Raw genomic sequence first — 23,385 nt, 5'->3', positions numbered from 1 at the left:
ATTTTAAAGTAATCTCTACACCCAAAATGAAGCTTGAACTCATGACCCTGAGATCAAGAGTCCTGTGCTCCACTGACTGAGCCAGGCAGATACCCCTAGATTAGCTGAACTTTTAAGAAGTAATTTCATTTTATCTGTTTTGTTGGATTATTACCTATCACTTATTATTTTAGTAGTTGCTTTGGGGTTTATAATGTATCTCTCTCGTTTATCACAGCTTGCGTCACAGGATAGTGTATAATCTAATGAATTATACATTATATAAGATATAATATAATTATATAATATATATAATATGTATATTATACAAATATAGGAGCCTTGAAGTAGAATGCTTATATTTCTCTTTTCCTGGGCTTTGTGCTGTTTTATCATAAATTTTACTTTTATGTCTGTTAGACCTCATGTTATATCGTTAGTAGTTTTTGTTTCAAAAGTTGATTATTTTGTAGTGAGTTTTTAATCTTAAAAGAAAATCTCATGTATTTATCCACATGCTTGCCATTTCTGGCACTGTTCCTTCTGTGTAAAGCTTCTTTCCAGTTGTGATCATTTCCTTTGTGCTCAGACTCTGTTTAACTCATCTCATAGTGTATATCAGCTGGTGATAAAGTATTTTGGCTTTTGCATATAGTAAGAATTTTAAAATTCACTTTAATTTTTGAATGCTGTGTTTGCTGGGTCCAAAATTTTAGCTTGGCAGAATTTCTCTTCATACTCTGTATCTCTGTATGGTTTTCTCCCTGCCTTTACTTTCCATGAGAAATATCCAGTTGTGCTAATGGTTGGTCTTCTTCGTAATGTGGCTTTTCCTCCCCTCTGGGTGCATTTACGGTTTTCTGTGTATCACTGTGTTTGGACAGTGTGATTATCATGTGCATTGGTGTCATTTCTGCCACATTTCTTGTACTTGGGATTTGTGGAGTTTCTTCACTCTATGGGTTAATAGTTTGGCTCTGATTTTGGAAGACTTAAGCATTATATTTTCGGTGATCCTCCTGTCCCCTCTTCACAGAGACCTCAATTACACATGTGTTGGGCCGCTTGAACTTTCCCACAGCTCACTGATGCTCTGTCTGTTGATCTATGTGTTTACTTAGGTGGTCCCTCTTTCTGTGCCTTATTTTGGGTAGTTTGTACTGCGAAGTGCACGTACACCACACATGTGCTCATCAGTGCTTGGCTGAACATTTTGGAGGCCCCTTGTGCTCCTATTAGGGGTTCCAAGCAGCCCTGTTTCGTGGTGCTCTGGTGAGTGAACTCCTGCTGCCCTCCTCTGCCTGGATGCTTAACACTGTCTCCTCTATTCCAGGTAGTACACTGGTCCCCTTCTTTCTGTGCATTTGGGAACCTTCCGAGATGCAGGAATCTGGGGCAGGCACGGAGCTCACCTCCCTGTTTTCCAGTCTATGAGGAACTAGATAGAGTGGTCTGCCTGTTCGTGAACGTCCTATAAATTAGCCATCACTGTGTGCCTCTGTGTCGGAGCTCTTTCGCTCAGTGCGGTAACACTTGATGCTCACCCGCGATGAGTAGCATGTAATGGTAGCAAGCTCTCATGTGTCCCTGAGCAGTGGTCTGGCATAGGAATATATCACAGTTTGTTTATCCTGTCTCCTTTTGATAGACATTTGGGTTATTTCTGTTTGGGGCACTTTTAAATAAGGCAGCTCTGCCCATTCTTGCACAAGAATTTGTGGGTATATATGTTTGCTTCTGTGGAGTGTCTCTTGGAGTGGAATTGCTGAGTCACGGTGTTGGTGTAGCTCTAAAAGCATCTGTAAGAAACTACAGTGGTATCACTCGTTTCCCATTCTGGCCAACACTAATCTTCCAGGGGGCTGTGGTTGCTTCAGGTGGTCAGTATGGGCCTCAGTGGATTGATGCCCTGGAGAATACGCTGCCGTATGTCACCAGTTGGGTAGAATGATGGGGGTTTGGTTTCTAAGGCAAATTGAATTTTTGTGAGATGATCAGATACAGCCATGAGCCTTGACCCTGCAGACCCTGAAGGTTTGGTAGATGAGGGGCTCAGGTATCCCCAGTACCCGCGCGTGTTGTGAACTCTGTGCTATGCCGGGTTTAGGGAGGAACCGTGTATCTTAACGTGCTGGTCTCCCACGACTGCTCTCGGTCTGCAGAAGTACACTTGGAGAGGCCCGGGGGCCGGGAGGATCAGTCACCCGGCTTCCTCTGAACACGGTTGTGCTGTTTGCTGAGCAGTTGCTTCCAGAGGAAGCATTAAGGTTCCGGGAATGCCTGTGGATTACTGTGTCATGGAAGTCGGTGGAAGATAGTATGTGATCACATTATCAGCGTTGATCAGTGCAGGGCTCCCAGCCCTCTTCACCCATTTAAAGGGGGATTTGCAAGCAGGGGTGGGGGGCGTGAGGGGGGGTGGGGGAGTGGGGCAAGGGCACTGAGAGTGCTGACAGGGCATCTGAGCTCCCTTGGGGAATCCCAGCTCTGGCTGGAAGTCTTCTTGTTCTTCTCTGTTGAATGGATGAAGTTCCTGTTTTAGCTCTTACCAAACACTGCTAGACTCTGAATTTCCTGGAAGAGAAGAGAAAAAGCAAACAAACAATGAATCGTGGGGCTGACAGTTTCTCCCTTTGCTTTTCCAGCCAGAAGAGTTAACGAGTGTGCACAGTTTTAAGAACAAAGCCTTTAAGAAACCCCAGGTCTGCGGGGTTTGCAAGCAGATTATCAACAGCCAAGGGATCGCATGCAGAGGTGAGTACCCGTTTCTCATTTCCTTGCTAATGAAACCAAAATGCAGCAGACGCACAAACAAAAACCAAAATGAAAAGCTGCTTTCGGGAGTTTCCAAAAGTTATATCATGGAATTCCCCTTTGGAGCCGGTGTTTACCCCCCACCCTTACTGGGGCAGGGACCCACTGTATTTACCCAGATTCACTGGGGAGGAAACTTTTGGGGAGGGAGCAAAGCTGCTGGCGTGGGTGAGGGGCAGCAGAGAGCAGCTGTGACTTGCCCTCCCTCCAAGATGGGGGCCCTGACTCAGGTTATCCGGTCTTGTGCTCTGACCTCTCAGTGAGTTTAGAACCGAAAGCTCTGCAGCTTGGGGGCAGGGCAGACCCTCCAGCCTGGTGTCAGGGCTCTGATGCTCAAGCCCAGGTCGGTCGTGCGCTTGTGCAGTGATGAATCTGGGTAATGGGCCAGTGAGAACAACGTTGCTTGTATCCCTGGAACCCTAGAATCCTGGTTGGGGGCCGTGGGTCCATGTTGCAGAACACAGGCAGGTTGGGGACTGGGGCCTGGAGGAGGTGTGGGGCCCGCCTTGTGGTGTCCTCTCTTTGGTGGGGTGTCCCCAGGAGGCTTCTGTGGTGTCGCGACTGCCTCTCAGCTCCCCTTTCTCCCTGAGGGACCCTGGTCCTCAGTCCCTGTGGGTTGCTTTGGGGAGGGGCCGCGGGGGAGGAGGGTCAGACTTCTGTGTGGGGAGGGGGAGCCCTGGGCCACTCAGGGTCTCTCTTGCAGGGAAAGGGCCTGAGTGTGGGAGGACTGGTGTGTTTGCTTCTCGGAAGGGCCCTGTGTCGTTTTTGCTGATGGTGCTTCCGGAGCCATGAGCATGTCACCACCTCTGTCCGTCCTTCCTGCCACGGCCTCCGGGGTGGGGGGGTGCTGCTCCCCACGTGACCCCCCTTTTCTATCCATGGGCCCCTCTCCCTTCTCCGTGAAGGCAGCCTGTGTGATGGGGCCTGGGGGGCTCCCCATCACCTGGCCCCTGTGAGCTGTAGCTTGGGCTGGAGAGGTCTTGTATGGTGGGATCTAGTGCTCTTGTCTTAAGGGATCACTGTGATGGCTCCAAACGTGACTGTACGATGGGCACCCCTGTGACACTGTCAGGAGAAGAAGGCCTGTGGAAGGAACAGTCTCACTGGGATCAAAACAGGAGACTTGAGGTATCTCCTCTGCCCCACAGTGTTGGCATGTGGGGCAGGTTGTGGGCACGCTGCTCCCAGAGCTGGAGTGTGGAGCCTGGCAGGGTCACTGCGGGTGTAGACGGGGCCCGGCAAGATCACGGTGGGTGACTGTGATTGGCTGCTCAGAGGATACCGTAGCCCTTCCTTGGTTCTTTTCCCTGCCCCTGATGAAATGTAGTTAATTTCTGTAGTCTGTTCCTTTTGTCAGTAAACTGTAGAGACCATGCAAAGACACCATGAGTAGTTTTGTCTCCTGTGATTTATACACGTCTCATGCGGCTGCGTGTTGAGCCCATGTACGTGCTGCCTGGAGACAATGAGGCGTGCCCCGACATACGTTGTCTAAGCAGTCATGCACGCCGGCTCCGTGAGGTTGTGGTGGAGGGGCCTTTTCTTCAGTTCATTTCCGGAGAAGCAGTAGGTATGCTGGAGCTGAGCGAGGATGGTGGAGCTGGGCAGCTGGGGTTTCCATTCTGTTTCTCTGTGCTTGAATTTTCCTTTAGAGTTACTGTGAATAACAGATTAAGTACATGTGGAACACACAGGGCATTGACTGGATCATGAAAGTGTCCAGTAGTCTTAGAGATGATGGTGGTGATGTTGGTGATGTTGGTGATGATGGTGATGATGGTGATGGTGATGATGGTGATGATGGTGATGATGATGATGATGATGATGGTGGTGATGATGGTGATGATGATGATGGTGATGATGATGGTGATGATGGTGATGGTGATGATGATGGTGATGATGGTGATGATGATGATGGTGACATGATGATGATGGTGATGATGGTGATGATGATGATGGTGATGATGATGATGGTGATGATGGTGATGGTGATGATGATGGTGATGATGGTGATGATGATGATGGTGGTGGTGATGATGATGGGGTGATGGTGATGATGATGATGATGATGGTGGTGATGATGGTGATGGTGATGATGGTGATGATGATGATGATGGTGACATGATGATGATGATGGTGATGGTGATGATGATGGTGATGATGATGGTGATGATGATGATGATGATGGTGATGATGATGGGGTGATGGTGATGGTGATAGTGGTGGTGATGGTGACGGTGATGGTGGTGGTGATGGTGACATTGGTGATGACATTGGTGGTGATGGTGATCGTAATGATGATCGTGATGGTGGTGGTGGTGATGATGGTGACGTGGTGATGATGGTGGTGATATTGATGATCATGGTGATGATAATGGGGCTGATGACGATGTGGATGACGATGACAGTGGTGACGTTGGTGGTGTTGATGATAATGCTCATTGTAATGATGATCATGGTGATGGTGGTGGTGATGATGAAGATGGCGGTGATGGTGATGGTCATGATGTGATGATGAAGATGATGAAGGTGAGGAGGAAGAAGATGCTGCTGCTGCTGCTGGTGATGTTGGTGATGACAGTGGTGACCTTGATGATAGTGTTGGTGATAATGCTGCTGGTGGTGTTGACAGTGATACGGTGATGGTGCTGCTGGTGGTGACGGTGACGGTAGAGAAAGGTGGGGGTGTGTTCTGTGACTCAAGCTCCTATTTTTGCTCTTCCTTTTCTGGCTCATTCTTGACCTTTAAGCCCCTTACTTTCATATTTAACCTCCTGATTTACCTCATATTTCATATGTAGCAAGATGAGGAGAAAAAGGCTTCGTTTTTGCGAAGCCGGGATGCTTGGCGTGGAGGCTTTCTTATCCCTGATTAAGTTATTCCTGGTTAAGTGTCTGCTTGTGGCTCACTTCATGCCGCCCAGAACCCTGCTGATGCCACCCCAGCTCTGTGTCCTTGCCACCAGTTAGGGCTCTGTGGTAACTGTGCTCCACCAGGTTCCCTTGGGTGGTTTGAAATAATGATGCTTTCAAGTTGTCACTGATGATGCTTTTATGAACCCAACCTGGTCATACTTTAGGTGGGTCAGCAGGAGGCCGTGGTGCAGGTTATCTTGGTGTTCTGGTACTGAGTGGGTGTTGAGAGATGTGACTTCAGGGAGATTTTGGCCCCCAGAGGGAGATGGTCTGGGAGGGTGCAGGGTCATACCAAACAGAAGTGATCCCGTTGCAAAGGATTTGCTTCGATCTCATGGTGGAATAGGACAGAACAGACTGGAATGGAAAAGTGACAGAGAATGAAGGAATGCTGCATCGAGGGACCCTCTAGGGAGGAGCCTGAAGAGGTGAAGTTTGAGAAAGGGAGCAACAAGGAGGCCAGAGGAAAGTAGAATGAGGAAGTTTTGTAAGGAGGATTTGATGATGACTTTTCCCCTTCAGTAAACAGACTGTGTGTTAAGCACTTCCTAAAATGAGAGGATTAGAACGCTGTGCCCTGTGTGTGAGAAGCTCACGCTCTGAGTGGGGAGGGGTTCCATCTATGAGGGGCACATGGTCTGAGGGAGGAGTCCTGTCAGTGAGGAGGCACTCATAGTCTGAGGGGGAAGACCTGTCTGTAAGGAGGCTCTCACAGTCTGAGGGGGCATCATCTCTGTGAGGAGGCGCTCATAGTCTGAGGGCGGCATCCTGTCTATGAGGCGCTCATGGTCTGAAGGGGGTGTCCTGTCTGTGAGGAGACTCTAAACAGTCTGAGGGAGGAGTCCTGTCAGTGAGGAGGCACTCATAGTCTGAGGAAGGAGACCCATCTGTGAGGGGTCTGTCACGGTCTAAAGGGGACATCCTCTCTGAGAGGGGCTTATAGTCTGAGGGGGGAGTCCTGTCTGTGAGACCATCGTGGTCCACAGTATACTAAGTGATTATTGATGAAGACTTGGGTAGATGGCAGATCGGGTACACGTGGTAGGTGCTTGATTTGTGCCAGACACTATGTTACAGCCCTAGGACATGGTGGCAGTTAGGACCAACAAGTTAGCTGAGAGAGCAGCGTGGCTGAGCAGTGACCGTTAGGGCAGGCTGCCCTGTGCTGGGGCCTCCGGTCCCCTCCTGTCTGTGTAGCCGGTTACTGGGAACCCAGAGAAGCTGGTGAACTTGAGTGTAGATGGGCAAGAAGCCGGGAAGCAAGAGCTCATCTCTCCCTTGGTAAATATGTGCGGAGTGTTGTATAAAAGCTTCCGACAGTCCTGTAAGACCGTGGCCTGGATTCCCGAGGCTCCTGCGGACATTTGGAAGAATAGCAGTTCCAAGACAACATGTAAAAATGTCTGGTGCTTTAGAGCCAGATGCTCTGGACCGTGGCTGGTGCGGCGGGAGCCAGGATTCTTACCCCGGGCTTTGGAAACCCCTGTGTGCACGGGAGCTGGTGTGTGGTGGTGGAGACAGCGCTCTGGCAGACTGGATGTGTGTGTCATCGAGGCCTGGATGACCTATGAGAAGCACACGCACCACGGACCTTGGGCCCTCTCGGATGCAGGGCTCTGCTGAGTGTGGAGTGGGAATGGGTTCCCACCCCGTACCCTGTGGCCTTGAGCTCCACTCGCTCTCGCTTGTTGCTTGGCGGCTTTCCATTTTTGCAAGTCGATGGACTCAAAAAAAAGTGGTATCTCCCTGGATTGTATTTTTCATTCACCTGGTTATTACTTGAGGTTGAGCCTCTAAATGGACACTGTGGTGTCTGTGGTGTTCATTTTATTTTATTTATTAAAATATTTTGTTTATTTATTTGACAGAGACACAGAGAAAGAGGGAACATAGGCAGGGGGAGAGGGAGAGGGAGAGGAAGAAGCAGGCTCCCTGCGAAGCCTGATGCAGGACTTGATCCCAGGACCCTGGGATCATTACCTGGTCTGAAGGCAGATGCTTAACCAACTGAGCCACCCAGGCACCCACAATTATTTTGTAAAAATTAGATTATTAATTATCTTTCCTTCTTGAATTCAAAGAATTCATTATCTTATAAATATTAATCATTTTATCCGTGACATCAGGCAGAACATTTGCCAACCTTTGATGGACTTTGACCCACAGGCATGTGAATTTCTTACCGTATTAGACCTTCTGCATGGCAAACCTTCCAGGCAGTTGTTTGCCTGATTTTGTCTGTGGAGTGTTTATCTCGGGGAAGTTTTAAGGCGCGGCTTGTTCAAACCTCCCCATTACTTCATTTAATCTCTGTGTTTGATTGTTATTTAAGTCACTTTCCCTTCTCTGTGGCCGTAAGGATGTTCTGCGTATTTTATTCTAATATTCCTTCTGGTTTTCCAGTTCTGATCCAGTTTCATGGTTGATTCATCTGGAATTTGCACTATTTCTGCTATTTTTCATGAGTTAGCCAGTTTTTCCAGGGAGATGTATTGGAAGGTCTGTTTTTGCTTACCTGAGTTGGGGTGACACCTCCGTCCTGCCCAGAGTGCTCACATGTGGATAAGCCCATTAGTTGTGTCTGTTTTTACAGAGTATTTTTTAACTTACGTAGCTTAACATCTCTTCGTCTTGCCTATTATAAGTGTTGTCACATGTTAGATTTTTAGAAATCATAGTGTTTCAATAGCTACCCAATATTTTATTTATGGATATGTAATTTATTTTATTTTACTTTGTCTTGATTTTATTTATTTATTTGAGAGAGAGAGAGAGAAAGAGAGAGAACATGAGAAGGGGGAGGGTCAGCGAGAGAAGCAGACTCCTTGCCGAGCAGGGAGCCTGATGCAGGACTCAATCCTGGGACTCCAGGATCATGACCTGAGTCAAAGACAAAGACAGTTGCTTAACCAACTGAGCCACCCAGGCGCCCCACAATTTTTTTAAATTACTTTGGTAAATTCTTTTTTTTTTTTTAAGATTTTATTTATTTATTTGACAGGCAGAGATCACAAGTAGGCAGAGAGGCAGGCAGATAGAGAAGTGGAAGCAGGCTCCCTGCTGAGCAGAAAGCCCGATGTGGGGCTCGATCCCAGGACCCTGGGATCATGACCTGAGCCGAAGGCAGAGGCTTTAACCCACTGAGCCACCCAGGCGCCCTGCTTTGGTAAATTCTTTTTCTACATGGCAGGAAGGAATCTTTGATATCACTTTGTTCTGCTTCTCATTCTGTAATAGGAGAAGAGTGATGTTTTTGGGTGTATATATGTGTGTATATTTTGTGCTTCTGTTATGCATGATTTAATAGAGAGGCTAGAACCTCCTATCTGCTTCTGCATTCAACCTGTTCCAACCTTGTATTAGGCAAGATTCTCCAGAGAAACGGAACCAATGGGATTTTTCAGAAGGAGTCAGCTCACATGGTTAAGGAGACTGCCAAGGCCCAAGATCTGCACTTGGCAAGCTGGAGACCTGGTGCTTAGCTCCAGTCTGAGTCCAAGTTCAGAAGCAGGAGAACACCTATGTCCCAGGTCAAAGATAGTCATGCAGAGAGAATTCTTTCTTACTCTGCCCTTTGTTCTATTTGGTTCCTCACCAGATTAGATGAGGCCCACCCTTGCCTGGGAGGGCAATCTGTTTCTCTCACTTACGGCTTCAGATTCAGATATTAAGCTCATCCAGACACACCCTCCCAGACACACCCAGACATGTTCAAAAATACATTCGACCAGATATCTGAGCTATCTGAGCATCTGGTAGCCTAGTGAAGTTGACACATAAAATGAACCAAAAGAAACATGTTGTTTCAGCTCAAGTATCTGAGGGAGATCCAGCCTCGTGCAGATATGTATTTGAAAAAGGAAGCATTTTGAAGACCTTTTCAGACTACTGTGGGTGTTCTCTTTGGGTAACAAACCAAGACCCAAGTGATCTTTCTTAAAGCTTAGTTTCAGTGTTGAATCTGGAACTGTGTCAATGACTTTCCCTACTCTGTTCTGTTAAGATCCATGAGCCTATCTGGCCCTTTGAGTGTATGTATACAGCCAGGCGTGACTGTGGGACACCATACGGTGGTCATTTGGAAAATGCTGGTTCAATGAGTTCAGCAGAGCTTTCTGAATGTTAACGCATTTGTTATAAAATACCAAGAATTCCCCTCCCCCATATTTGTTCATTTCAGTGTTAAGTCTATCAGAAAAGTGTAGGACTTGTCAAGCTCATGGGCATGGATGCATATCTCCCCAAATTGTAATTTCCACTCAAAATTCAAATTTTGTCATTGGCCAAATGCTGTCTGTCTGTTGTTTTCCTCACCATGGCAGGCGTGCTTTGTTCGTTGGTGAGACTGATGAGCATGCATTCTTTGCCTGGAGTTCTTTCAGACAAAAGTGGTGTTTCCTGAGAAGGCAGCTTGGTCAGCTGCCAGCCTCCACCCACTCAAGTGCTTCTCCCAAGCTCCACCATGCCGAGGAACTCTCAGTGCGCATGTCCCAGCTGGTCTTATGGAATCATAAAAATGTGAGAAAAGAATACTGGTTAAGCAGTGTGTCCTGAAACTATGTACTGAGTATGTGGTGGTTCTCAGGAGACATTAGGTGTCTTTTGCTATGTGTGTTGGTGTGTTGTCTCCTTGGGCCATGTGCTTATGTGCAGAGGTGGCAGGTGTGCGAAGTGGTGATGGGTTGTGACCCAGAGGCACAAACCAGTGGAAAAACAGGAGTAAGCACTCGCTGTTTCATGAGGGTGTTTGGGCAGTTACTGGAGGAGAGTTCGGGGTGACATGGATACAGGGTCACATGAAAGTTATGTGGAGAGAGGCCCGTGGAAGCAGAAAGAACGTCCCAGTGGCCCGTGAGTTTGGCCTTGGGTGGAAGATTCCGGCCTTGCTGTTTACTGGGTGCTCAGCACCCAGAAGTGAGGGACATTGAAATGCAGAGAAGACACAAAGAGAAAGTGTGTGGAGAACAGAGCTGGTGCATTTGTGTGGCTCTGGACCAGGAACAGTAATAGAAGTGGTCGTGCTCAGTGCATCCGAGGAGCTCCCAGCTGGCCCTGTTCTGCACGTTGTGTTCTACTGTCCTCCCAACCACCTGTGTTGCAGGTGAGGAAACTGAGCCCCAGGGTGTCGGGCCTCTGTACTTCAGCCTGGAGGGTGTGCTGATGCTTTCAGCAGGAAGAAATTGGACAAGGGCTGTGATGGAGCAAAAGGCCATGAGAGTAATGAGGCAAGTGTGTGTCGTTGTTTTTTAGTGAAAGGGACATTTTTGCATTTAGGATTAATGGGATTCATTTCATTTTCATGTAAGTGGAAGTAATGGGATGCCAGGAAAACTACAATGAAGATAATTTGTGTAACGCTTGCATTTGATAACATCTGTATTTAGAACTGTCAGTCATGGTTTCAGGAGGCAGAGTCATGGCCTTAGAAAATGACGTAGTGATGGGCCCAGAAATGCTGAGATCAACATGTTGATTTTCATCTGGGAATGGGGCAGAGAGTCTCTTAAAACCCGCACAGATTCTGCTCCTTATAGGGACCACTGGAGTTTTTAAAAATTATTTTTGTTAACATAGTAATTTAGGACTGTTTATACAACTGAATGTTGCCTAGAATTTATAAAAGTCCAGTATTAGAAACAAATACCTAAAAACTGTTAGAACTAATAAGTGAATGGGGTAAAGTGACAGGATAGAACATCGACATACAAAAATTGGTTGTGTTTCTGAACACTAACAGTGAACAATCCAGAAGAGAGATTAAGAACAGAACCTAATTTCCAGTGGCATCAAAAACATTAAAATACTTAGGAATAAGTTGAACCAGTAAAGTAGAAGACCTGCACTCTGGAAACTGTAAGACACGGGGGAGCATACAGATAGACGGAAAGCTATCCCAGGTTGTTGCATTGGAAGAATTAATATTGCTGAAGTCTCCATGCAACCCAAGGCAATTAGCAAATTCAACACAATCTCTATCAAACTTCCAGTGGCATTTCTTATAGAAATAGAAACAACCCTAGAATTCAGATGAGATCACAAAAGACCCCAAATAGCCAAAGCACTCTTGAGAAAGAATGGAGTTGGAGGTTTTACACACCTGATTTCAAACTATATGACAAAGCTGTAGTGATCAGAACAGTGTGGTACTGACATAAAAATAGGCACATAGACCAGTGGAACAGTATCGGGAAGCCAGAAGTGAACCCGCACATGTTTGATCAACTGTTTTTGACAAAGTTGCCAAGAACCCATAATGGGGATGGATAATCTCTTCAGCAGCAGTGCCGGGAAGATGGATAATGATGAAGCTACACTTATCTCTTTACCACTCAGAAAAATTAACTTGAGCTGCAATCAAAGACTTAAATGTAAGACTTGAGCCCATAAAAGGATCTGAAGAAGACAGAGGAAGATCTCCTTGGTGTTGGTCTTTGCAACGATTTCCTGGTTATGACACCAAAAGCAAACATCAACAAATAGGACTGTGTCAACCTCAAAAGCTTCTGTACGGCAAAAGAAATCATCAGCAAAATGGGAAGGCATCCCACAGAATGGGAGAAGATATTTGCAAATCTTATGTCTGATGAGGGATTAGTATCCAAAATAAATGAAGAACATCTACAACTCAATAGCAGGGAACTAAATAATGGGATTAGAAAATGGGCAAAGGAACTTAATGTCACTTTCCCCAGGAAGACATCCAGTTGCCCAAGAGGTACATGAAAGGATGCTAAACATCACTTGTCATCAGGGAAACGCAGATGACCATGAGTTATCTCACGCCTGTTAGAATGACGGTCGTGAAAAAGATAAGAGAAAACAGGTATCACTGAGGTTGTGGAGAACGGGAATGCTGTGCTCTGTTGGTGGGAATGTGGACTGGTGCAGCCACCATAGAAAACAGTATGGAGGGTCCTCAAACCTTTAAACCTAGAATTTCATGTGATCTGGTAATTCTGCTTCTGTATATGTATTTGAAGGAAAGGAAATCATTAGTGATATCTGTCCTCTCTTTCTCATATTGTTCACAATAGCCAAGATATAGAAGCAATCTGAGTGTCCATTGATGGATGAATGGATAAAGAAAACATGGTATATAAATGAGGAAAAATTATTCTGCCACATAAGATGGAAACCCTGGAGTCTGCGACAGTTTGGATGAACCTGGAGGACACTGTTAAGTGAAATAGGTCAGAAAAAGACAAACGCTTTATGGTATTGTGTATATGTGAAATCTTAAAAACAAAAACAAAAACCAAAAATACCTCAAACTCAAGAGAAACAGAGTAGAATGGTGGTTTCCAGGGTTGAGTGTGGGGGAAATGGGAAGTTGCTGGTCTGAGGGCACGAACTTTCAGTTGCAAGATAAGTTGGGGGATCTACTGTACAGCGTGATGACTGTGGTGAGCAGTACTTCTCTGTATTCTTGACGTTTGCTGCAAGAATAGATCTTAGGCATTTCCTCTCTCTCTTTCACATACTCGGGTAGTGATGGATGTGATAATTAACGGGATTGTGGCAAATATTTAACAATGTAGACATGTATCAAATCATCATGTTGTACACTTTAAATATATACAATTTTGTCAATTACAACTCAGGAAAACTGGAAGGAAACAACAGGGCACCAACTCCCGTGCTGGGGAGAAGCAGGCAGTCGGAGTAAACGTGTCCCTTTGGTCTTGTGCAGTTTTGGGGATGCACTTTGTTGGGGGAAGTTCTGGTGCTTTCCATGGGCTCCATTCTCCCTGGGGACTGTATCACATGGCATGGCTGTCAGAGAGGGAGGGCCCCTGCCCGTGTGCCCCCGATTCTGAAGGCAGACCCAGCGTGGGTAATATCTGAGGTGTCATGGAAGGACCCCAGGCTCCCATCGGTAGACATGCAGAAGGTCTGTGGCTCTTTCTGGGCGCTCAGGGAAAATCCAGCCAGCCTGCATGATGGAAGGTGTTGCCATGGGACAGCTGGCACATGGTGGGCACTCCGCCCATGTCTGCTGCTATCCCCCCGTTCCTGCCACTCTTACTGGAGGCTGGTGCTTCCCAGCAAAGGACACCGTCCTGGACGAGCTTGGTCTGGTGGTGGGAGAAGGACATAGAGATGATTTATGAAGTGAGGGGCAGTGGGATGAAGGCTGGGGAGGAAGGCTGGGGGCTTCAGGAACACAATAGCCCAGCCTAAGAGGAGTGATGGAGGGCTTCCTGGTGGAGAAGACGGCTGCCTCCTTTAATCTTGGAGAGAGAAACAAGTCAGCTTGACACAGAAGGGTGTGTGGGAAGTTCTAGGCAGAGACAGTGGAGCAGAGCCAAGGGGGTGCGTGGAGATGGTGTGAGTGAGGCTCTGGGTCGAGGGGATGGGAGGACGGGGCAGGGCTGCTGGTGACGGTATGGGGGAATTTGGATCCATCTGTAGGCGAGAGGATTGGAAACCTGGCCTGGATTCTGCCCACTTTAAGCATTTGTAAGTGTTGGAAACGCCACGTGTGGCTGGGTGGGGAGCTGGGTGGAGACAGGCCACAACTGGGTTTCGCTTGAGGGGGTGGTTACAGGACCTCAAGCAGAAGCACCCGGGAAAGCATTGTGCACACGGCCAGGCACAACCCCCAGAGGTTGTCCACCAGATCGCCGCTATTCCGAGGAAGACCCCGGGGGCCACCCATAAAACTTTAGGGATCACCAACTACCTCCTGGAAACAGTGGGTTCACCCTAGTGCCTGGCTGGTTTACACGAGGTCGCTGTGATTAGTTAAACTTTGTGGAAGTAATGGCTTCGCCCTACGCTGGCCGTGGGCTCTTATGGCTGAGTTGGCCGTCCACCATGAGTGTGTCCCACCACTTGTCACTCTGCCACTGACCAGAGCCCTTTCTGCCCATTGTAGCGAGTACCTCCTGCTGCAGATGAATTACTCCAGAAGCTGGTGCTCTGCCCGGCAGCAGCACTCATCCCTTCTCCCTGCTTCTGTGGGACAGGCATTTGGGAGTCACGTGGCTGGGCAGCGCGGCTCAGGGACTGTTGAGAGGCTGCAGCATCTGAAGGCACGACCGGGGCCAGAGCACCCCTCCCCAGCTGGCCGCAAGCTGGTGCTGGCTGTTGGTGTGAGGCCTCAGTTTCCCCATGGGAGCCTCTCCGGGGGGCTGCTCTAGCACCTGGATATCCTCAGCGGGACTGGCTTGAGACTCAGGGTGGAGTCTGTAAGCCCTGTGTTCTGCCTCATCCATAGACCAGCTGCGAGCCACTGTGGGAGGGACTGCACACGGGCACGGGTCCACGGGTCATTCGGGCCATCTTGGGGTCTGACAGCCATGAGATTCATGCCCCTGTCCCAGGCGGCCAGTAGACTGGCCGCCTGCCCGACTCAGCATGTGGGCTGAGCATCCTTTGGGGCTAGGGGAATTATTTCCCTGTATTTCTGCTAATTCTCACTTACCTGGAGGCCAGGGGCCTCTGACGATGTCCTCTCTCCCTTGGTATCTCACGCTGGCCTCCAGACCCAGCTGCGCTTCTGTCTACATTTCTAGTCTGGAAACCCTGGAAAGCCCTTTTTATTCCAAAGGCAAGTCTGTCTTGATTAGAAAATCACTCATCGCCTTTGTGCAGTGCACCCATTAGGAGACGCAGAGTAAACGTTTGTCTTTGTGCATAATCTCCCAGACCTCGGAGGCATAGAAAGACCATTTAGAAAATAGTTCTTGCAAAGATAGTGCTGCTGGCTGTTCTCTGCTGGAGTTCCTGTGACCGCCAGCCAGCGACCAGGTCACTTGTCTGCTTTATCCTTCTTCAGTCCTGCAGGGACCTTTAGGAGTTCAGCGTTCCCATCCCCAGCTCTAGGAAGGAGAGGGATGGTGTGTGTGTTGGGGCGTGGGGTGTAACCTCTGGGCTTCCAAGTGCTGAGCCATATTTGGGGCCCGGCTCCTACCCCCCTGAGGCCTCGTTCTTCCAGGACCCTGCTTGTGTACGCTGGTATCGTGTTTGTCGTCTCAAACCAGGGTCCCTTGATGGCATCGCAGTCGTGCCGGGAGAGGAAGCTGAGGTCCAGAGAGGTCATTGGTCCTCCCCTTGGCTGCATGGCTGTGGAGGGCTGTGAAGGCCCCACCCCCACACGCCCAGCCCAGGTCCCCTCCCCTACGCCCCAGCTGCACCCCTGCCTTCTCTATGCTGGCATCTGGCGGTGGCTGGGGCAGGCCCGCAGGCCTGACCCGCATGGTGGGGGTCTAGGGGGTGCTCCCTGGCAGGCAGCCCAGCCGCAGCCTCCTGAGGGCGGGTCTGTGAAATCCCCATTGGTTCTGGCTCTAAGTCTGCGCTGTCTGGGCCTCTGAACGGACGCATGTCTCTGCGCTCACACAATGGCCTGGGTGCAGGGACTCCTCTGCGGGAATTTAGATGTGGATTTATTCTGACAGTCCGTTCCCAGGCTATCCGGAAGCGTGGGGCGTGTGGCGCTGAATGGGCAGCTTGGTTCTGGTTGAAAGGCACCAGTCCTGAGGCCGGGGGGTGGGGAAGGGGAGGTTTCCCGTCCCTCTTTGGGGAGAAGCTGTGATTCCCAGGCTGACATGGAGGCTCCGCACAGCTCGGAGTCTGCACGGTTCTCCTCCAGCGACCCTGGAGAGCCCGCGGTTGTGGCTTGGCATCCTCCTGGCCGCTGCCAACCGCCAGGGGCTGGCCGGGGCCTTGCCTGCCGGGTGCACCACGCATGCCGCTGAAGCTGGCCCCGCGTGGTGAGGGCAGACCTCCCTCTGCCCCGATCTTTGAGGGCAGGTGGTTTGCAGGTGGGAGACGTGTTGCTGCCGAGGCTGCTGAATGCACTCCCCTTCTTTCTCTCTCTTCCAGCCTGCAAGTACTCCTGTCACAAGCCATGTGAAGCCAAGGTAAGCTGCTGCTTCCTGAGGGCTGTGCCCCCGCAGGGGCCTCTGCCGCCTTGGCCAGCGGCCACGGGCGTGGAACGCGCAAGAAAGGGGCTGCTAGATGCCTGGGCAGGACGCATATATGTCATCTCGAGAGGAAGATGTAGCGCTGTGGTTCTGTGCTCCTAACTGTGGAAGGGGACGCTAAGAATCTGGTTTCAGACAAGAATTTGGTGATTGGTCCTCCCCTTGTCCCCCAACTGATGCCCCTTCTCTCTCACGATCGCATCGTGGCATTGGGGTGGAGCAGGCATAGGGTTTGGGGCATGTACCTGGCCTTGAGGATTTGGGGGGCTTCTTTAGGGCAGCTTCACGTGGGTTGGCGGGGTGGTCAGGCTGTCAGGGAAGTCGAGGCCCTGACTTGGGGAAGGTTGCCCTGGTTTTCGAGTTCCTTGGAGGGGCTAGATTGCCGAGGGCCCCCCGAAGCGCTGGAGGCCTGGGCTGCTTGGTCGGGGTTAGGACTTGGACTAGTGGGGCAGTGAGGAGGCCTGGAGCTGGCAGGTGGACAGTTGTGGGCACCCTGGGACGGAGGCCTGGGGTTCTGCTCGGGTCACACATCCGCACCTCCCACATTTTCCAGGAGCGCATGCGTTGTCCCCTCTGACTGGCCGGCCCTGCCTCGGTGGGAACCTCTCACACATCCCGCAGGCCACCCCCCTGGCTGGATGCCCAGGGAGATGGGGTTTTAGAGAGTGTGGGTCTGGTTGCTGCTGTGCACCTCCTGGGTCAGCTGTTGCTGAGCATTTCCAACTGGCTCTGGGCTCCAAGCAGACGGGTGCGCTGGAAGCTTGCTTCGTTCGCTGTGGGCTGGCTCCTCGTGGTGAGTTCTGTGTGTGGGGGGGGATCCTGAATCCCTTCTCCCTCCCTGCCACACGCACGCACACGTGCACGCACGCACGCACGGTTCAAGCCCATGCAGGAACACAAGCACACACAAGCATGCACATGCACTCTCACGTGAACAATTCATGCTTGTGCGGGAGCGCACACACAATTCACACCCATGTGGGAGCACACACAAGCACAGACACAAGCATGTGCCCAGTTCACACCCACGTGGGCACGCATGTATGTATGTACACACAGTTCACACATTTGCACACACTTCACACACACATTCACGCAGACATCTGTGCCCTCACATGCACACACACACGCACACACAGAGTCGGCAAGAACTACGGGCTACTCTGGTCCTTTGTGTTTTTTCAAGAAAGAGATTAAATATCTTTTCTTTTTAAACTTTCCACGACGGGGGATTTGGAAGGCAGGAGACGCGGAGAGCGTGGTACAGAGCCCTGCGCGGCACCGCCACCCCGCCCCGCGGCCAGCAGCACCCCTGCCGTGCCCTCTGAAGCCGCGATCCCCTGCCTCTGAGATGTCACGGATGTGCGTGCGAGTGGCTTTCAGAACAGGCGCCCGTGGTGTGGCCTCAGGGCGTATCTGCTTCCCTTCTGGTCTCCTCCGGAGGGGCCCCTTTGTGGCCGAGGCCAGGTGTTCCTTGCTGGGGCACACTCACCGGGGGTTCGTTTCCAACCTTGGCTTTGTCTGCAAATGCGCTTCTCTCTCATGCGTGCTGTGTGCTTCTGAGTGACGTGTCAGAGCACACGAATTGTCTGGGTTTCCCGGAGGGCCCCCCGCCCACACGCTGGGAGGCTTGAGGTGTGCAGGGCTCTATGGCCAGCCCCGCCACTGCTGGTTGGCAGTGGAGAACTGAGCAGCCCCTCCCCCGCTGTCGGCACCACGTCTTGAAGGCGGTCCAGGGCTGGCTCCTTGGAGGATTGAATTCTTTGGCTCCAAGAATATTCCAGAAGTCTTAGCTATCACCGATGATGGCATTTCTGGCCACAGTAATTGGCATGTTGCTAAGAGGTAGATAAGCGTTTTCTCTCAGTGGATCGGGGCTGGGGGAAATGTATCCGCATTCATTTTTCTCGATAACCCAGCTTTGAGTGGCAGGAGGGAATGCCACCAGCAATAACAAAGCCCCTTCTGATTCCAGAACCGTAACACCGTCACCATGGGGCGCAGAGCGGCCATACGTTCCCAGCCGTCGCTGGAGATAAGCGGGGCCGCTCCGTCTGCCAGGAGCTGAGACGCGGCTCTCGCCGACTGCGTGGGTCCTTGCTCGGCGCGAGTGCGTGTCACACGCAGGCTGCCTCAGGCCCCAGGGCTCCCTGGGTCTCCGGCAGACAACTGTGATGCTTCGGTTTCGAGCACAGGCTTTGGCCTAATGTCTGACCCGGCCTGACCACTTACTGACTTGGGGAAGGCAGGCGCTGTGGTTTCCTTCTGTGACATCTGCAGACTTGGTGGGGACGTGGAAGGAGTGACAGAGGCCGAGCGTGTGAGTGTGAAGTAAAGCCCACTGTACCGGCTTCACCAAGGACAGAGCCGTCCGAGCCGGGCCTGGGGGCTGGGGGCTCAGGCGGGGACCTCGACTGCAGCCACCATGGACTGAGGTCACCATCTTCCTGGCTGATGGGCAGTAGGGCCCCTCCGGCAAGGTCTTGGGCTCAGAGGGCACAGAGAGGCAGAGGCGTGGGCTGTGATCCCCATGGGGGCTGGGATGCCTGTGCCCCAGCGGGGGCTTCTTGTCTGCTGCGGCAAGCCCCCCGGGGCTACGGTTTCTCTCTGTGTGCAATGGGTGAGCGATCAGTCCACAGTCTGACGTGAAGACGGCTTGCTCTTAGCTGTTAATTATGGTAATCTTGGTTATTTAGGTTTTAGGGAAGGCAAATAATTTAGGTTTAATGGCTGGGGAGTACTGGGGTTGCAAATACTTTGCTCCATGGGAAGCTGTGCTGTTTTCTGGAGCCTTGTGAGCTGCCTGGGCGGTGGGAGCTGGTTTTTTCCGGCTGCTGGCTGACGCACGGGCATGAGCCACGGGAAGTAGGAGAAAGCCATTGTCGGGAGGCTGGTGATGGGGACCAGGTGGGACCCCCCAAGTATGGCAGAGGCGGGGTCCCGGTGGGCTTTGGCAAGTGGATGGGAGCTCTGCAGAAGTGGGAATCCATGCCGTCTGCCCCACGGCCCGGGTAAGGGTCCCTTTCCCGTCAGCCCAGACACACACTGCTCTTACGGAGCCGTCGGTCAGGAGCACAGGATATACCAGCAGCCATACAGAATGTGCTGTTCTGTTGTTTTGCAAACGTAAGGCCCCACGTTGGGATGGAGCAGTGAGTTGGCGGAGCTGGAGCCCGCCCGTGGTGGTAGGGAGCGGTCATCTCGTGGAGGGTCCCCACGCTGGGCTCATATGAGCCCCCTGCCATCTGTCTCCAAAGCCAGGGCTCTGTCCTCAGGCCCCTTTGTCCCTTCAATAACATGGATGTCCAGCTCGCCTCTTTTCTTTTCTGGATGTGCTTTGATGGGACCCCAGGGCTGCCCCCCTTGGTGAGGTGGGAGCCCCCGTTGGGAGAGGAGGAAGCCCTGGGTGGCCGCAGGGACCTCTGTGCCTTGTCCCCACGTAGCTGTCATGTGGTGGCCAAGCTGGGAGGCTTCCAGCCTCTCAACAGAAGCCGCGAGCTGTGACCGGCACATAGTTCCTCTCTCTGAAGGCTGAGGCATGGCCCTCCCCGACCGCCCTCCCTCCAGAGCCTCCCACGTCTGGAACCCAGGCAGTGGTGGCCCCCTCTTGCCTCTGCCGGCCTCACGCGCTGGTGGCCCCCAAGTTCGGCTGTGGTTCAGGAGCCGCAGTGACCTGCCGGAGACCGCGTTTACTAGGTGGCCCCTCTGCCACAAGGCCCCGAGCCTGCGGGGTCCTCAGAAACCACCGCAGATGTGGGTCCGGGGTACAGCCGGTGCCACTGGTGTAAGTGAGGAGTTTTAGCCAGGAGCTTCGTCTGCCGGTCCCCTGGGTCTCCAGACAACTCTCGGCTCTGGTGTGCCCCAGGCGTGGCTCGTCGGCCCCTCCCCGCTTCCATCCAGCAGATGGGGGCTGCTGTCACACAGCCCCCTCGTCCCAGCAGTCAGGGCGTTGGGTTTCAGAGTCCCTGCTCTGTGCGTGCTTCGTGCTCTGTGCTGGCCCGTGTGCCTGGCACCCCTGTTCTGAAGCCTCCAGACCCCCTAGCTCATGCCCTCTTGCCCCTTCTCTGGCTGGAGCCCGTGGCCCACCCCCATAGCGTCTGGGTCTGTACCAGGAAGGATGCACGAGGGCCTGGGACCTGCCAGCCCCTCCCGGGTCCTTTGTCCCCCCGAGTGAGCCGCAGCTTCTTGGCATCACTCAGGCTTCTCGGGATTCCCTTGGAAATGCCGGCAGAGCTGGGTGCGCTTCTCTGGAACTTGGCTGGTGGGGGGCTCTGGGCCTTGAGGGACGACTTGGTTTGTGACGGACGCCAGCATCGCGGGCATTCCTGCTTCGGTCACCGGTTTTGCTCACAAGCCCCAGCTCAGACTCTGCCATCAGCTCCGCGAGAGGCTGTTTCATGGTTTTAATTCATCACAAAAGTACGGGAATCCGTGCATGGTGCAGTGCGGTGACTTACACTTGTGCCTCTGGAAGGTTCCTCCGAGAAGGTCCTTTCCTACCGTGTCGCATTCGGTCCATGCGTCTTATGGTCCTTTATAGACACTGCCTGGTGGAGGCCTGTGCAACAGCTTTGCCTCTGCCCTTTGTCCCTTGTGTCTGCGAGACATGATGGGAGGAATGGTAGTGCTCGTGGTTTGACGTATTTTTAGCAAATTAATTCCAGGATGTTACTGTACGCACCTTGTGTGAAGGGGACCTTCCATGGAGGGGATCCCACGTGGTTCCTCGGGTCGTCCATGCACCTGAGCCTGAGCTGGGGGCGTGCGGGTCAGTTCAAGCAGGCCAGCTCGCAGGATCGTGCAGGTGCCTGGTGCAGGGTGGGAGACAGGACGTGGATACCAGGCTGCCCTGGGGCCGGGTTTGAATGTGGACAAAACCGAGAAGGAGCAGTTGGTGTGTTATTTTCATCTCTTAAGTGGTAGTGATGGGAATCACTGCTCCCTGAAACTCTGTACAGGGGGGACTCCTTTCCTCATGCCTGACCTCCTTCTGGGACAGCAGAAGGAGGCCGTGGACCTTTCTAGGCACAGCTGTGGGAAGCAGGCCGTGAGACCATGGGGCAAGGACACCGGGGTCCGAGCTTGACTGCCCTGTGGTAGCCACAGACGCTCAGGCCTTCCTTTCTTTCTCTATGCAGTCAGAATGTGGACATCCCCTGTGAAGGTTCGAGAACCGGGTTCAGCAGCTGGAGGGAGCCGGCCCCGGGGCTTCTAGAGGGGATGTGTCCCGTCGGAGTGCTTGGGGTAACTTGGAGCGGCACATGTCTCTGGAGACCATTCTCTCTGCGGTCAGCGTCCTTATTCTGCTAACCCAGCTGTGTCACGGGTACAGAATAGCGCAAATCCTGTGCGTCTCATTCCATAAGTGTTCAAACGACAGGAAAGGATGGTGTGCTTTCCATGCTCTCTTCCTGAGAATGGGATCTTCCCTGCTGAGCACACAGATCCCATTCAATTGGCTTCACTTGTGCCCCTCACGCAGCCTGGGTCCAACCTGTGAGAGCTTCTACAAGGTCAGCGGAGCCTGGCCCTGCTGCCTTGACTCTGGCTGGCTTCGGGGCTCCTCCCAGGGGCTCCCAGACTCCCACTTGTCTGGCCACCATATTCCCTGTGTCCCTGGCATCCTTCCCTGGCTGCAGCCCGGGCTCATCCCAGGGAGGACATTGGTGGTCCTCTTGGGTGGTCCCCTTGGGTGTGGTCCCACAGTGACAGCCAGTGGCATGGCGGCGTGACCCCCCTGCCTCTCTGCGCGGGCTCTGCTTTCTGACCTGCTGACCTCCCTGCTGGGGGGGACCCGGTGACTCCTTCTAGGCTGCCCACGTGCCGTGGACCAGCTCACATACCCCTGTACTGCCGTGTGTGGCTCCCGTGCACTCCAGTTCACCTGTCATCACTTCTGTCATAGAAGCCGTGTCCCCTCCACAGACAGCTCAGGATTCAGGTGGCTTGCCGCTTGCCTGTGTCGACGGCGATCCTGGCTTCTCTCTAGAAGGCACTAACTCTGCATTCTCCATTCACCCTCGTTGTGAGCTAAGGGCTCCTTTCACGACTTCCTTGTCTGGACACAGTGCTGTCTTTCATGCGGCCCCACGCACATTCCGAGCTGTTCAGAATCTGTCCTCTGCGCCCGCATTGTGCGGCTCAGCAGGGCCTTCCCAGCTGCGCAGCGCCCCACACCCTCCCGGCCTGCCCGCACCTGGCGCTCCTGCTGCTTCCCGGAACGCTCTTCTCCCGGACCCCTCGCTCCTGCCCTCAGGCCTCAGGCACACCTGTTGGAATCTGCAGATGCCTGCCGTCCTGTGCTGCGTTCCCGCCCTGTCCCAGACTTGGCTGCCGGGTCTTGGTGGACGAGGCGTACGCGGGCACTGGTGTCGGGGAGCGCGTGCTGGGCTGGCATCCTTGCTCCCCGCTGGGGTCTTTTCGTGCTCCCTGGACACCAGGATGGGTGCTCCTTCTTGGGATTGCTGGCCAGGTGCTCACTTGCTGCTGCCGCTGGGAGCCCGTCCGGTCCGTGCCGGCGCCCGGCAGCATGGGCTCCACACAAGCAGATTTCGGGGACTTCCCTGGCCCTGCTGGGGGCCGTGCTCCAGCTCCAGGCCGGAGACCACGCTCCATCCAAGAGATGAGGTCCCTCCTCCGAGTCGCCTCTCTGCTGCTCATTCTTTCCTTAACCAAGCCCGGGGCTCCAGCCTGGAGGGCTCACCACACCCCTGCTGGGGACTTCCCTGCCTCCTTCTTCCACCGTCAG

General features: G+C 52.3%; 1 protein-coding gene across 6 annotated transcripts in view; it reads left to right on the top strand.

Annotated features, from left to right (window-relative positions):
• TNS3 (tensin 3) overlaps positions 1–23,385 on the top strand; it is a 200,427-nt gene that overhangs the window by 38,077 nt on the left and 138,965 nt on the right. For 5 of the 6 annotated variants that reach the window (XM_046020349.1, XM_046020350.1, XM_046020348.1 and 2 more), the window contains exons 2-3: positions 2,625–2,733; positions 16,537–16,574. In XM_046020349.1, the coding sequence (XP_045876305.1) occupies positions 2,625–2,733; positions 16,537–16,574 (147 nt within the window). Of the gene's footprint in view, positions 1–2,624; positions 2,734–16,536; positions 16,575–23,385 lie in introns of those variants that run through there. The other variant, XM_046020358.1, reaches the window with a different exon arrangement.

Source organism: Meles meles, chromosome 10 (assembly GCF_922984935.1).
Source record: "Meles meles chromosome 10, mMelMel3.1 paternal haplotype, whole genome shotgun sequence".
NCBI classification, from domain to species: domain Eukaryota; kingdom Metazoa; phylum Chordata; class Mammalia; order Carnivora; family Mustelidae; genus Meles; species Meles meles.
Note: the sequence above shows the minus strand (reverse complement) of the source record. Positions and strands in the feature narration are given on the sequence as shown.